At 39.8% G+C, this 15,798-nt stretch overlaps 1 protein-coding gene across 3 annotated transcripts; it reads left to right on the forward strand.

Moving 5' to 3' along the window:
* The first annotated feature begins 5,003 nt into the window (after nt 1-5,003).
* IL17A (interleukin 17A) lies at nt 5,004-7,871 on the forward strand. 3 transcript variants are annotated; one of them, XM_066252972.1, is made up of 3 exons: nt 5,004-5,068; nt 6,168-6,373; nt 7,634-7,871. In XM_066252972.1, the coding sequence occupies exons 1-3, from the start codon at nt 5,042-5,044 to the stop codon at nt 7,869-7,871; spliced, it is 471 nt and encodes a 156-aa protein (XP_066109069.1). In that variant the 5' UTR covers nt 5,004-5,041. The 3 variants fall into 3 exon arrangements, with proteins under 3 accessions (XP_066109069.1, XP_066109070.1, XP_066109071.1); XM_066252973.1 differs by having other exon boundaries at nt 5,042-5,068; nt 6,174-6,373; XM_066252974.1 differs by having other exon boundaries at nt 5,042-5,065; nt 6,174-6,373.
* Nucleotides 7,872-15,798: the final 7,927 nt, after the last annotated feature.

Raw genomic sequence — 15,798 nt, forward strand, 5'->3', positions numbered from 1 at the left:
TACTCTTCATTTTTGACTGGCTTTTTTTGTTGTTGTTGTTATTTCTATTCCCTTTTTATGCTTATAATTTCTTTATTGACATTCTCACTGAGTTCATTTATTCTTTTTCTAAGTTCCTTAAGCACTCTTTAACCACTGTTTTGAACTCTGTACTTCGTAGATTGTTAGCCTCCATTTCATTTAGTTCTTTTTCTGGATTTTTGTACCGTTCTTTCATTTGGTGTTGTTTCTTTATCTCCCCATTTTGGCTTCCCCTCTGTGTTTGTTTCTATATAGTAGGTAGATTTTCTGTCTCCCACTCTTGGCAAGGTAGTCTTTCATAGTATGTGTCCTGTGGAGCCCAGTGGTGCAGTTTTCCCAATCACCTGAGTTAAGTGCTTCAGCAGTGTATTTTGTGTGGATAGTATATGTCCTCTTATTATAGTTGAGCCTTGATTGCTGTTGATATGTCAGTGAGTGGGACTGTCCCTCAGGCTAGATGACTGTGAGACTTGTCCATGACCATACTGTATGAGCTGCTAAGTAGGGCCTGACCGCACAGAGTGGGAACTGCCCCAGCAGGGCCTAGTGCTTGTTGAGATCTCTCTTTGAGTGGGCTACATGGAGCTAGCTAATTAGGTGCTGCTCTGTTGTGGTCTGAAGTGGGCCACTGGCTGTGTTGTTTCTGGGGCCTCTTGGGAAAAGGTTCCAGTGCAGACCAAGGTTATCTGCTGCCTGTCACTGGACTGATGCCAGCAGACAGAAGATACAGAGCAATCCACAGTTGGTAGCTTTCTGTACTAGGCCTAAAGGCCTGTAGGAGAGGTAACACTGTGAACCAAGCCCTGCTGCCACCCGTATCAGTCCTGGGACAGCTCAGCAAAAGGGACCCCTGATGCCTACCACAGCCTGTTGGCTTCCCATAAGGCTCAGTTTCAGAAATAGACTCAGGTAGAGTCTCAGGGAGTCATCAGGATGGGGCAAGTATTGTCCATCAGGTTAACACAGATTCAGATTTACTGTGTGCAGGGAGGACTTAACAGAGGAAAATTGGCACCCACCTGCCTATTGTGTTGGAAGAGGACTTAATATAGAGATAATAGTGGTTGTCCCTCCAGCCCTTGTCCTTAAGCTATGCAACTCAGTTTTATCCCGAATGTCTCTGGCACTGCTGTCCCCCCTCCTGCAACTGCTGTTTCTTCTCCAGAGCCCAGGATGAATTCCTATGAGCTGCTGAGTCTGTGCATAGGCCCTTTAAGAGGGTCCCTGGGTTTCCAGCAGGCTCTGTCTCACCAAGACAGATGAAATCCCTGCTGATTTTTACCAGATATTGTGAGGGCCCCTCTTCCTGGGATTGGTATTCTATGGTATGGATCCTGGTGTGGGATGAATATTTTTATTTTGGGGGGGACTTCTATAGCTGAGATATCCCTCCCAATTCTCAACTGCCGCAAATGGGTGCTGGACCAAACCGATTGGTGTCTCTGTGCCCCTATCTGTCTCCACATGGCTTCTTTACATCTTTAGTGATAAGACTACTGTTCAGCAAGTCTTCAGATGGTTCTCCAAGTTGATTGTTCTATAATTTAGTTGTTATTTTGATGAGATTATGGCAGGAGTGCAGCTTCCAACCAACTTTTCTATCTTGACTAGAACTCTCAAAATTTTAAAAACTCATTTTATGAAGAAGAAAACTGAGCCTTGAGGATATGAAGTACCCAAGGTCGTGGGTAGTTAATGGCAACTCTACAATGGAAAAAGAAAGTGCCCTCTCATCCAGTGTTCTAGACACCTTAATTCTTAGTCCAGCATTCCTTTTTTCTCAACAGACCGGGATCTAAACCTGAGCCAGCTGCTTCTGTAGACAGATTCAGAGGAAGAGACCCACTTTATTCTCCACATCCTCTTTATGCTTCTGATTATTCTTCCAGGAAGCATAGGTTTCAAGTTCAAGTATACATCTGGAAACTAATCCTACTCAAGGCTGAGCACTGCCAGCACATCCATCACTCAATCTTATCATTTTTATACTTTTGAAAAACTCATCCTGCTTCCCCATTCGTATTTTAAAGCAAGGGCTGATATTTCCAAGAATGGCACACAGGCTGGATTTTATTGGAACAGGAGGTAAGCACAGGTAGATCAGCTAGAGTCAGCTTTTCCTCCTTGGCCATCAACCAAAAGAACTGGCAGCAAATAAATCCTCCTCCCCTTACTCATGCCAGAAAGCAACAAGCAAGGAACGCTTTTATCCACTGCAGGTGGTCTAAAATAGGTTACAACCTTGTTACACTACTTTTGAAAGTATCACGATAGAGAGTCAAGATATTAGACAGCTCAATATAGTCACTGGAATGCAATTGAATCCCAAAAAGAATATTCAGGATTCTGAACTCTCCAAATAACATTACTCATACTGTCAATCAGTAAAAATATTGAGCACTTCCTATTTACTAGACACTGTATTAGATGATACAAACACTAATAAGATGACTACCTGTCTCCAGGTATTTTAGAGTTTAGCAAAAAAAAAAAAATCAGATATGTAAACAAATTACTTGCAATAACTAGAAGTATGCATGTACAGCTCTATATCAGAGAGAACCAGCAACACAAAAGCGGATCTGTGAAGACCTGTGTTATATAACGCTTGACATTAGGCACCATGGGAGTTACAAAGATGAATAACACACTGGCTTTGAAGGATCACAGTAAAATCTAAAAATAGAAATAGACATATATCTTAAACATACTTCTTCCAGCCAAATAAAACCCATACAAAATGAAACAGAAGTTACTAGAGAAGTGGGTATAAAGTATGTGTCATGGGAGCCATTTATTCCAAATAAAATAATCAGGAGAGACTTCCAGACCTAGAAGACACATTTGAACAGGAGCTAGACGGACAAGTAGCATTTCAATAATCTGAGTATGGGGGAGGGCATTTCAGAGACCGTATGTTAACAAACACTATGTGGGCATTAGAAGAAAGATAATCAGGACCCATGAGCCCAGGTTATGGATGATGTTAGGATGTGAGGTTGGAAAGGTTGCAGATCTCAAATAGTAACTCAAATGCTAAGGGTTTTGCATTTTATTCTGTACACAAACTAATGGGACAAGAAAAGGCAGAATGAAAGCCATACTTGGAGAGTCATTGTTGAAAGTGAATGAGAAGGAGCAACTGGGAAGAGAAAGGTGGCTGTTAAAACAGTTCAAGTGGATGAGAATGTAAGTTAGAGAAATGGCAGGAGTTCTGGGAAGAGGTAACAAATGTGAAAGACACAGTAGCTTCCAAGATTATTACCTGGTCACGTGTAGAGGAGGGACTGGAGAGCTCAGTGACTTCGTGCCTTCAAGAATGGATAGTGATATCAACACCAGAACTGGGGGAATCATGAGAAGCTGCCTCTCACTTTCCTCTCTATCTGAATCTGCCTTGCCATCAATATTATCTACCATCGCCTCTGAGATTCAGTTGCTCATGGGCTCCCTCGCTGATCAGTCAGGATCTGTCTAGGCAGTAGACCAGTAGTAACTTCAGGTATTTGTGACAGAGGAAATTTAATGCAAGAAACTGGTTACCATGGTGTTTCAGATTGGCATCAGCAAGAGGCTGCTACCATCTCTAGGCCAAAAACACAAAAGGAGGTAGTAATGCTCCAGGAAACAGTGAGGAGACCCCTGGATTCCCCCTTCCCTCCCTTCTCTCCACTCCTCTTCTTCTGCCCTCAGGCTAAACACAGCTAAAAGCCAACTGATGGGGAGTCTGAGAAGGGTCACTTGAAATACAGAGTAAATCACGGCAAGGAGGAAAGCATCTCAGGATGAACACACCCAAATTCAGCAAACTTCTTATATACCCCAACTGTTGAGTTAGAACTGCTAGTCAGCCTCCTGAATTATATGTGATAGCAGCCTTGTGAATAATATGAAATACCAGCTGAGAGGACCTGGGAGCCGTGGTAAACTTACTAGGGAAAAGGGGCAGAGAGACAGTAACATGTATCCAACATCATCTGTATCCACTTATCCTTCATCTTTATCATCCTGTGCTGGCCCACAGTGTTCCTGAGGAGGAGCTATTCTCAAGGACATGAAATCAACGTTCATCTCACTTAAACAGTGAGCAGAAAACTAAGGATAAAACCACATCCTCTCTAAATCCTTCTTATCCCCCCTCACTTTTTCTCTCCCTTCTTGTTTTAATCATTATCTACTCTTCATTGCTCTCTTCTTCTTTCCTTCCATCACCTTTCTCCAGACTCTATTTCCATTTCCAATTCCTTCCATTGTCTGTCTACATCTCCTCCCTCCACCTTCATCTCATTCCTCTGGAAGAATTGCATGTGTTAACAAGTTGCTTGGTTAGATATACCTAAATAGTAAATCTCATCTCTCTTAAACCTAGTTATTAAATTGTTCCTTAGCAGAACAAACATTCAACAACACAGGTGTTAAGTCAATAAAATAATGTATCCTGTCATCATTAAATTCTTTATTCCTTTTTTGTTTGTTTGTATGGTGATATTTTAAATAGTTTCTGAAATGGCTTCCATAACACCTGGTTAGGGAATATGATGAGGAAAAGAATTATCAAATGGGAATTCAAGGTGCATGACACCAGAAGACTTGAATGTTATGTCAAATTTTTATTTTGGCCATTAAAATAAAACAGAGCTCTTACAGCAGCTTCATGTATGCCCATTAATTAATGATATAAGCTCATAAGTAGAGTATCCTTGCTCAGCGTGCAACAAATAGTTCCTTGAAAGATGAAGAGAGGGAAAGTCTTTGGAAACATAAATTTCTGTCCTTCCCAGTTTCCTTCATGATATCAAACAGATGTTACTTGCCGTGAAGGGGAGGTTCCTCTCTGACCTCATTTGGGGATGGAACTTTTAACCAAAATGGTGTCACTCCTGAACCCACTCTGACATGATAACGTAAGTGACCACAGAAGAAGCAAAGTCCTATAAAAAGACAGCAGGTAGCACTACTCTTTGTCCATCTCACAACAGGCACAAGCTCATCTACCTCTAGTGGCTCGAGAGAAATTACGATGGCTCCTCTGAGAACCTCTTCCGTGGTGAGTCCTGCTCTAACGTGCAATGCTCTTCTTGATTCGAACCAGAGAATACTTCTGGACTGTGGGTATGAAATTCTGGATTTTGACTATGTGGATATAAGACTACTGATCGTGTAAAGTAGAAAATGCTTTGGTAGATACTTGCCCTTGTATAGCATTTTCAAGAACTGATACAGATCAGTTTGAAGGAGGAGATTAAAACTGAAAGATAGCTAGATTGGGGCTAAACCACATAAAGAAGTGTCACAATGCTGTACAGTGAGAAAGAATATTTATTGAAAATCTACTTTTCTGAGTACAAGCAATGTAGTATATTTCTCCTACCGCACTTTGCTTTAATCCAAAATAAGATGGGTCACTATCCTTGAGGATTTACTAAGTTGTGGCGATGACTTTTACTTCCATCATTTTATTATTATACCATAGTCTTGGTACACCAAGCCGATCTATTCTCATCCGATACAGCGTAACTGTGGTTTAGAATAAATGCTTTTTATATTTGTAAAATATCATCTTTGAAATGTAACTGGAACATAGAATTAATATATGTAAATTTAGAAAACTGTAAACTACACCTAAGAAAACAGAAGGGGATCCTGTTTTTAGCTGGATGTTTAGTAGTGGCACCAAGAGCATTTCTAATACCAATACTGACACCACATGGGTTTTCTATAACCCGTTCTTAAGTACACATTTGCCTTCACATAGGATTTCACAGAATGCTAAGACAGAGAACAATGGCGCAGGAAGACATTTCCTCCTAGAAAATCAAGGTCAATATTATCTGATGACCTGGCCATGATACATGTACTGACAGGATGATGACTCAGCATTTTTTACTAAGATTATTGCCAGCCAATAAATAATGTGCCTTTCCCAAATCAAAAGATGAATGTTCAAGACTGATAAAAACTTTGTGGTCTTAACATTATTTTTATCTCTTAACCAGTTTTTTATTTAAAGTGATCTTAAAATTTAGAATAGATTGTCCTGGAGCATAGTATGTTTTCTATGATTAGCAGTACAATTGTTATCACAATTTGTTATCAAAAACCCCATACTAATCCAATCTCCCACCTGTCTCTCCTTTCCCATTCAGTTCCAGTCACTGCTGCTGCTCTTGCTGACTCTGGTGGCCATAGTGAAGGCAGGAATACCAATAACACGACATCCAGGATGCCCAAACACCGAGGACAAGAAGTTCCTTTCGACTGTGCTGGTCAACCTAAACATCCATAACCGGAATATGAATTCCAGAAGGTTCTCAGATTACCACAACCGATCCACCTCACCTTGGAATCTCACGTAAGAGCCCCAGATAAAAATCTTTGTATTCTTTTACCTTTTATGCATCAGACTGCCAGTTAAAGCACCTTGAGGAAAATTTTACTCACTCAGAATCATCAGTCAAAACTGGAAGGGCCATTGTGCAAAACAATGATTCTCAAACTTTCATTCTATAAACTTATTGATAGAGCACAGAACATCCCCACCCCTGACACCTATCCTATTAGAAATCATTGTCACAGACACCAAAACGCACCCAAATTAATGGTAGTCATTATTCTAATATTTATGATACTCCAAGTCTATTATTTATTTTAAAAAGACATTCAATTTGAGGAATTAATGCCTGAATTCTCTTTCTTCACAAGAGCTACCACTAAGAAGATTTCTTGTAAAATACTAGCAATTAAACATTTTGTGTGCTTCTTTTTTTTTTTTTTTTTTTTTTTTTTTGTCTTTTTAGCAATGGGAAAAACATAGCTTGAGTCCCAGTAGAGAAAGAAATATCATGTTGGGTATTTCTACCACTTTGTAAGTTAAATAGTCTTGATCTACATTCCCAACAGACCTGCATTTGCTGGGTCCTCAGTACATCTAGGATTTAGACCCCATGAAGAATTAAATAAAAGATGTATTTTGATAATTTGATTTTATGCAAATAAACCTCAATTATGATTCACCTGATTGTAGGGTTTCTTCTCCTCTTCTCATTACTAAGAATAGTTATACAAATCAATTCAATCTCAAAGCAAATCATTCCCTCTGCGGGAGGAGAGAGACTTTCAGAGGGGCTTAAGCTTCTGTTCCCAGTCCTTCATCTCAGCTCTGGGCTCTGTTCCAAAAATGTGCTGTCAGATAACATTTTGATGCATTCCATGTTTCAAAGACAAGACTTCACTCAGTCAGGCTAATGACTATCCTATTCATAGATGATTCCCTTGGTCTTTGCCCATCTATCAAACATACTCTAAAAAACATCCTCTGCGTCAAACTTAAATCCCTTCTGTAGTCTCAGTCTATCCTTTTGTTGTTGTTGTTGTTCATTCTTCAGAAAAATTGGGAAAAGCTAATCATTGCCTTTTTCTATAACATCTCACGTGCACAAAAACCCAAGTTACCTTGAAACTACCTCTTTTTCAGCCTAACAGCCCTTAGAGGATTTGCAATGCCTCTAATGTGACCCCCTGCGCATGGGTCTCCCTGCATTGATTCCTGTTTGATTTCCTTCCTGCTTTACCAGGAATTCACTCTCTTCCTGGCTTTTGTCTCCCCCTGCAGCCTCAATAAGGACCCTGAGAGATTCCCCGCTGACATCTGGGAGGCAGAGTGCCGCAACTATTTCTGTGTGGGTCCTGACGGGAAGCTGGACCACCACCTGAACTCCGTCGCCATCCAGCAGGAGATCCTGGTCCTGCGCAGGTTCCCTCGGCACTGCCAGCACTCCTTCCGGATGGAGAAGATGCTGGTGAAAGTGGGCTGCACCTGCGTCGTCCCCATTGTCCGCCACGTGGCTTAAGAGTTTCCGTCTGACCCCAGCTCCCCGAGTCAGTTAGACATGCCGGGGAGTAAACCCAGGCCATTTCTGATCAAACTCAGTAGGACTCTCAAATGAGTTCATTCTCATTTAACGGAAGTTTCAGAAGTAACAACACTCTGCTTCCGAGACTGAATCTGAATCATCTTCGCCTCTCCCCTAGGAGGAAGGTTTAGCCTGAGAACCACTTGGCTTTTTATTTGTTTTTCTAAGGGCTTTAGGTTATTTATGTATTTAATAGGTCCTGAGTTAACTTTGGGGCCTAAGATTCCATTTTAATGAGTTGTGTGCCTTATTTTGTATTTGTTTTAAGAAGATAGTATTCCAGATTTAAGAATTCCATTATTTAAAAGGTAAAACCTATATTTATATGAGCTATTTATGGATCTATTTATGTTTCTCAAGTCTTTAGAGCAAGGTGAAATAGTGTGATTGTTCTGCCTCAGGAAATCCTAGATAAGAATAAATAGCAGGTGTGATTTTCTGAGTTTGTACTACATGTGGATACAAGATTTTCTCCTCTTTGTCTCCTAGGAGTGCATAACATGGCTGGGGTGGGGGAGGCTGTAACTAATTTCATATTTATTAACTGAATTTTTAAATTGTTGAGGTTTCACCAAAGACAACAAATCAATTCTCTGCTCTGTTAAACCCTTGTAATAAAAACAATTTACAATAATAAAGTTTGGGAAGATAATTTGCTTTCTTATTTTTTCTTATTAAAAGTACTTCAGCCAGAACACAAAATTCTCCAACAGAGCGAAACAAAGTATGCCCTGACTTACAACACCCTTGACCCACCCAGATCCAAGTTCCCTATTTTTCATGCCTTTAGGATCATGTAGGGCCCAGGTTCTCATACTATTAACCAATGCTGTGGACACAAGAATTCCAAAACAAATTAAGCAAATAAAACGGTAGCCCAGAGAAAATGGCATGTTATTATTAACGATCACACAGGAAAAAGAAACTCCCAAAATATGACCTGAGGTCTGATGGGAAGGGAGAAAGTTCTTGGAGGAGACATAGTTTTCGGACTAGAGTATTCAGTGACTCCTCAAACTCAGGCTACTTTTGAAGGTTAGGCCAACCAGAGATCCAGAAAGAAACATTTTTCTCTTCCTCAGGCCACACCTTTGATCCAACGCATCCCAGGACACAGGAAGGGCCACTGAGGCTAAACAAACTTGAAGTATGAGAAAAGTTCAGCCCAAGTAAAATAAAAACTGAATCATATTCAATTCCATAGTGTCAAGTTTCAAGTCAACCATTTTTCCATGCTTTGTATGGGCCCAGTGTGCTACATTGCCCTACTGCTGGAGGCCCCTGAAGATTTTTTTTTTTTTTTTTTTTTTTTTTGGCAGAGACAGAGTCAGAGAGAGGAACAGATAGGGACAGACAGACAGGAAGGGAGAGAGATGAGAAACATCAATTCTTCATTGCGGCTCCTTAGTTGTTCAATGATTGATTTCTCATATGTGCCTTGATGGGGGGGGGGGGGGGCTACAGCAGCCTGAGTAACCCCTTGCTCGAGCCAGCGACCTTGGACTCAAGCTGGTGAGCTTTGCTCAAACCAGTTGAGCCCGCGCTCAAGCTGGCGACCTCGGGGTCTTGAACCTGGGTCCTCCGTGTCCCAGTCCGATGCTCTACCCACTGCGCCACCACCTGGTTAGGCTAAGCTCCCTGATTCTTGGCAGACCATCGTCTGCACTTCTGCGTTCTCTGGTATGCCCCAGCTCCATCCAGAGGTTCATAACTTCTTGCGGCTTCTTCATCAATTCCAAACCCAGGGGTTGGCTTCTCCAGCCCCTCTCCTTCTATTGTCATTTGTGCACTTACGTCTTCATTCTCATGGCCACCTGCTGTCTCAGTCTTTCTAAAGGAGAGCCAGAAGTAACTGCCACTGAGAGCTTCTCAGAGCCTCTGAGCTTTAAAACCTCTCGCTAAAATCCTGCTGCTCAGTCCCCAGTTTTCCGAGTGCTGGTGGGGAAAATAAAAGCTGGGTTGTGTTTTGAGATGGAGGGCAAGCAAAGGGCATATCCCTCCATAGTCCTGAACCTTTACTTCCCACTAAATTGTATTTCTGGCAACTCTGTGGTGGGAAGAGGCAGTTCGTTGCCTTCCATCTCTCCCCTCCCTTGGTTTGCATTGCTTTCATTCTGTCTTCATTTCCCCCAGTCAGCACCATTATCCACCGGGTCATCTATGCTAGAAATCTCTAAGTATCCCCGACTCTTCTTTCTCTTCCTCACTCCTCACACATCACCAAACCCATTCAATTTTGCCTCCTGAAAGTGTTCAAATAAACCCCCTCCCTGCCCAGGTTTGGGACTTGATCTTTTCTCATTTCTCTCCTCAGTTATTGTGACAGCTCTTGCCTGCCCTTGCTGCTGTAGCTCCTGTCCTCCTCAATCCATCTTCCAATATCGGTGGCATGAAATGAGACATGACAAAATGCACCCTCTGTCATCTGGCCCTGATTCTGCTCCAGCTCCATCTTGTGCCACTTTCTTCTTGATGTTTACCCTACAGTCAGTGAAGTCCTTGTTGTGACCATCATACTGTTTTTGCCCTCAGTACCTGTGTACTGTGGTCCCTTCCACTTCGAATGCCTTTATCACCTTCTCCCCTCCTGTTCTTCTTTCCTACCTTGTTATGGTTTTAATATTTGTGTCCCCGAAAAATTCATATGTTGCAACCTTACTCCTAAAGTGATGAGATTAGGAGCAGCCACAGGTTGATTAGGTCATGAGGGCAGAGCTCTCATGAATGGATTAGTGTCTTTATAAAATAGACCCCAGAGAGCTCTCTTATCCCTTTTGACAGGAGAGGATACAACAAAAAGTCTTCGACTAAAAGAAAGTCCTTACTCAGTTATGTTGGCACCTTAATTTCAGACTTCCAGCCTCCAGAATTGTATAAAAATAAATTTCTGTTGTTTATAAGCCACCCAGTCTGTACTATCTTCATTTTAGCAGCCCAAACAGACCACGACACCTGCCCTCCCCACTCTGTCCTACCCCACTGCTCTGCTCATGCCGTAAGACTCTACTTAGGTATTGTTTCTTCTCGAGAGCTTCCCAGACCCATCCATGAAGTGAGCTCAGATTAGCTTCCTCTCTTCTGGGCTCCAAGAGCACTGTGGGTCTCATTGATTACTACTCTGACATGCTAAGTTGCCTTTATCTAGTTAACCAGTTTGTAGTCCCTTGAGAGCCAGACCACCAGCAGCTGACCTGACACACAGCAGACAGTCAATTGAACTAAACTGTGAAACAAGAGTCTACAGACACTTCAAAGTCAACAGAGAGAAGACTAAACTCACCAGCTCTACTCCCACTTGTGTTACTGTCTAAAAGAGATCCTCAGGGAGCTTTGCTCCACTTAGACATACAAGGATCCATTCTGACAAAGGTTTGGGTTCTGCTTTCTTGTAGCAGGACCATCAAAAATTGCATTGTCTAATACAGTTGCTACTAACCACATATGGCTATTGAGCACTTGAAAAGTAGCTATTTCCAAATGAGTTTTGTTATAAACATAAAATACATACCAATTCCAAATATTACACTGGGGAACAAAATTTTGTTGCATCCACAAAAACACTTGTTCTTACCTAATTCGAATGTGCTGATCTCAAATCTGACTTTAGTTTTTCTCTGTAAGCTACAGTATTTTTGCAATTCAAGATTTTAGGTTTTTATCTTATTGTAAAATTTTCAACATTTAGTTTAACATAATGAAGTAGAATGTCTTCTTGGGCATCATCTTTGTGAAAATATGTATATATATTATAATAATTTATATAAGGCAGTAAATACACTAATACACTAAAAGATATGATTGCATCAGAATCTGTCTACAACTTCAAAATAGAACATATTAAAACATTTATTTTAATCATAAAATTTGCGCAAAACTTATTTAAATTTTATTCAGGCAAAAATTTGCGTTTGTAGGTCTTGCGTTTGTGTACTTGTTGAGGACAATCTTGTTTGATGCTCCAGCAATAGTCTGCTCATCACTAACAGCTCCAAGATTTTTGGGAAACTTATCAAGGTGACTGTTCAGGAAGTGAATCTTAACACTCATGTTACACCCAATGTCGCAGAAAGCCAACAGCATCCTTTGAACCAGAAGTTCATAGTTTTCTGCTTTTTTGTTGCCAAGGAAGTTCTTTGTAACTGCCACAAAAGACTGCCATGCCACTTTCTCCTCCTTATTCATCTTCCTGGCAAATTCTTTGTCATGTATGAGGGTTCCAATTTGAAGTCCATCAAATACACCTGCTTTTATCTTCTAGAAAGACAAGGGAGGAAAAGCAGAAATAGTATGTTGAAAGCATTCATTTTCTCTATTCAAAGCCTGAACAAACGGCTTCATTAAGCCAAGTTTGATGTGAAGTGGGGGGAAAATGATCCTGTCTCATTAACTACAGGTTCATTCACAATATTTTGCATCCCTACTTCCAGAGCTTCATGTTTCAGCCATTCCTTCTGTGTCCAGTGTTTCTCCCGAGCTCGGCTGTCCCAAAGACACAGAAAGCAAGGATATTTTGTGAAACCTCTCTGTTGTCCTAGCAGGAAATTAACCATTTTAAGATCCACACAAATGATCCAGTTAAGTTGAGGACAGTTTTTATGTCATTATAATCTTCTCACTGATGAGTTGAATAATGAATTGGAACCGCTGAAAATAGGCAATATATGCACGTGTCACAAATGATGAAATATTGCGCCTTTGACGTTGAAGTGTGTAAAAGCCACATATATAACAGAAGTTGTCAGGACTATTCTTACATTTACACCTACTCAAAGAAGCCCTGATTCAATCTTAAAACAAACTAAGAGGGTGTTTTTATCAGATAATAATTTTTTACATTTAAAAACAACTACAATTATGTAAAAGTGATGTTTGTAAAACATTAATTGTCTTGTGGTTATGTTCAATCCAAGAGTCGTTGCCCTTTAACTCCAATTTAAAAACCAATGCATGCCATTAACTGTAACAAAAATAAATTAAAATTGCATAAAAACTGGAGCATGCACCAAAAAAAGGATTTCAGATTTGGAATCAGTAGTGCAGAAATATATAGAAACAGTTCTAAAACCTCATGCAACCGAAAATGGAAAAAAATTATCCCCCAGTGTTATTTATTGTTATATTTTAGAGTAATTCTTTGAAAGAGCTCAATTATTAGTTGTGAGGGTCATAATTTTAATGTGTGGTTCACACAGACAGGGTGCTACCAGTAATGCATTTTACCCAAGTACAAAGCCTGAGCAATCTTATTAGTGACAGGCAGGATATAAGATATTATGGAGGTTGTGGAAAACATATTCTAAATATTTTGAGAGGGTTGGAACAGTCAAACACTGAAATGTTTGTTTTTTTTCTGGGTCCTTATTTCTGGAGATTCAGTTATTTTCTCTCTTTAAAAAAAAACACAGAGATATAATTGACATACAACATTGTATTAATTTTAGGTACATAAGAATGATTTGATATAAGTATATATTATGTAGTGATTACCACAATAGATTCAGTTAACATTCCTTATCATAGTTATAACTTTCTTTTCTTGTGATAAGAACTTTTAAGTTCTACTTTCTTAGCAACTTTCATGTATTCAGTATTCATCATGCTGTACATTACATCATCAGGACTTATTTTACTTTATTCTGGGAAATCTGTACCTTTTGATCATTTTCACCTATTTCAATATTTTTAAAATATAAAATACCCTGCTAATTTTTATATTGATAAATGTTGAGATGATAATGTTTTGGATGTATTGAGTTAAATATAATATCAAATTTTAAATTACTAGAAATCCACTGGTATTTTTTACTCTTTTTGGTATGGTTACTAGACATTTCAAATTAAAATGTTGCCAGCATTCTATTTCTGTTGGACATGAAACCAATGAGAGAAAAGGAGAGGCTGAAGATTATATGTGCAGCTCTTAAGAGAAAATCTCATAAGCCAGAACTCAGTCACACACACCCAAATTAATACCAGTGAATGCAGGGAAATGTAGTCTTTCTGTGTGTCAAAAAAAAAAACAAAAAAGAAATGGGATTAAGTGAGCACATAGCATTACCTCTGCTACAGGCCACATGAATGAAGGCTCATGTAATTCCCACAGTTACACAATTCCAAATGGTCGAGCAGTTACATGGCCACTTTCTAGTATAAGCCCAGGTTATACTTGAGAGAAATAGTATAGTAAGAATACCCTTGAGTTTACTTTAACTTTTAAAAATATTAAACCTTTGGAATTTTAATACACTATAAAACAACTTGCTTGTGACTTACTTTACAAGGAACTAGAGCACACTACTTGTGTTTTGTGATCATGCAATAATGTATTCTCTGTTCCATCTCCGTGTTTCTCTCTAAAATGTAAACCTTACCACATAACTCCCCGGAATCACTTCTCAGTAATTCTCCATGCCTTAGGATAAAGTGCTAACTCTCTTGCACGACATAAAGCTACTCCATGACCTAGCCCAGCCCACCTCTCACAAAGCTCCAAACCACATTAGAGGCTTGGTTTATGCTTCTTGTTTAGCTGGAATTTCCTCTCGGTCTCCTCATTTCTCTTTTTTGTTTTGTTTTTTGTTTGTTTGTTTCTTTATCAAGTGAGAGGCAGGGAGGTGGAGAGACAGACTCTTGCATGCGCTCTGACTGGGATCCACCCAGCAACCCCAGTCTGGGGCTAATGTTCTGTCCATCTGGAGCTGCTGCTTCATTGCTCAGTAACTGACCTATTTTAGCACCTGAGGCAAGGCCATGGAGCCATCCTCAGCATCTGGGGCCAACTTTCTCATTGAAGCCATGGCTGCAGGAGAGTAAAAGAGAGAAAGAGAGAGAGAAAAGAGGGAAAGGGTGGAGAAGCAGATGGTCACTTCTCCTGTGTGCCCTGACCAGGAATTCAACCCAGAACTTCCACATGCCGGGATGACGTTCCACCACAGAGCCAACCAGCCAGGGCCTCCCCGTTTCTCATTTCCATTAAATGAGTACAAATATCTCTGGAGTTCAGTAACAAGCTCACTGGGTAACTTTGGCGCATTCCATCTAGCAACTACCAACAGACTTACTGGAGAGGACTCACTTGAGAGGGACTCGTGGATTGCAGATGAAGAGTAGCAAAGGAATAAATGGATGATATAAAAGGATGGTCATAGACAAAATATGCATGAAACAGAAAATTCAAATTAGAAACCTTCATACATTAAAGAGATACAAAAATGTTATAATAAAAGAGTCCTGGTTTGAAGAAGTTATTTTTTAGTTAATGTGAAAATTAGGTTTAGGCCAAACTACTTAAAAGAGACCATATTTAAATATATTGAGCCTTTTCTTTTTTTTAACAATAAAGAAGATATAAGACTCCTAGGAGAAAAATATAAAACACCAAATCAGGAGCCAAAATTATATTGATGTAAGACTTTTCCACCAAGAAGTTAAAAAGAAAAAAAGACTGAAAAAAATAAAGTACAGGTGTGACAGCACCTGCTCAGGCAAGTCTTCTTGGACACCAAATAATATATTTGTCTGCTTAGCAGTTGCATATTTCTTGTATGTATGTGATGGTTCAATATAAATTTTGCTTAAGAAAAAAAACAATGTTTAATACATGTAGGTTCTCAGTCAATATTTGTTCAATAAAACAGTAAGTGATTCAACCAAAAATTCCCTATCCTATAACATTTAGTGAAGAGGAAAACTTTTCCAAGCATGTGAAAAAAAGGGAGAGAACTGATAGGTGAGCACCCTTCTTTGTAGAAATAATATTCAGAGGTATATACTTTTGCTGACCAAGGGATGACTCAAAGCTGAGATTTCCATACTGGGCATGTTATTATTTATATTCTTTATTACCTAGAACCTCTATGTGAAT

Source organism: Saccopteryx bilineata, chromosome 1, assembly GCF_036850765.1.
Source record: "Saccopteryx bilineata isolate mSacBil1 chromosome 1, mSacBil1_pri_phased_curated, whole genome shotgun sequence".
In the NCBI taxonomy this organism is placed as follows: Eukaryota; Metazoa; Chordata; class Mammalia; order Chiroptera; family Emballonuridae; genus Saccopteryx; species Saccopteryx bilineata.

What these genes read in the sequence shown, in the direction of transcription:
- IL17A (XM_066252972.1), top strand. Translation starts at nt 5,042, where the DNA reads ATGGCTCCTCTGAGAACCTCTTCCGTG. An exon ending in CTCTGAGAACCTCTTCCGTG is followed by an intron (nt 5,069 to 6,167) that starts GTGAGTCCTGCT and finishes TTTCCCATTCAG; the next exon opens with TTCCAGTCACTGCTGCTGCT. An exon ending in ACCTCACCTTGGAATCTCAC is followed by an intron (nt 6,374 to 7,633) that starts GTAAGAGCCCCA and finishes CTCCCCCTGCAG; the next exon opens with CCTCAATAAGGACCCTGAGA.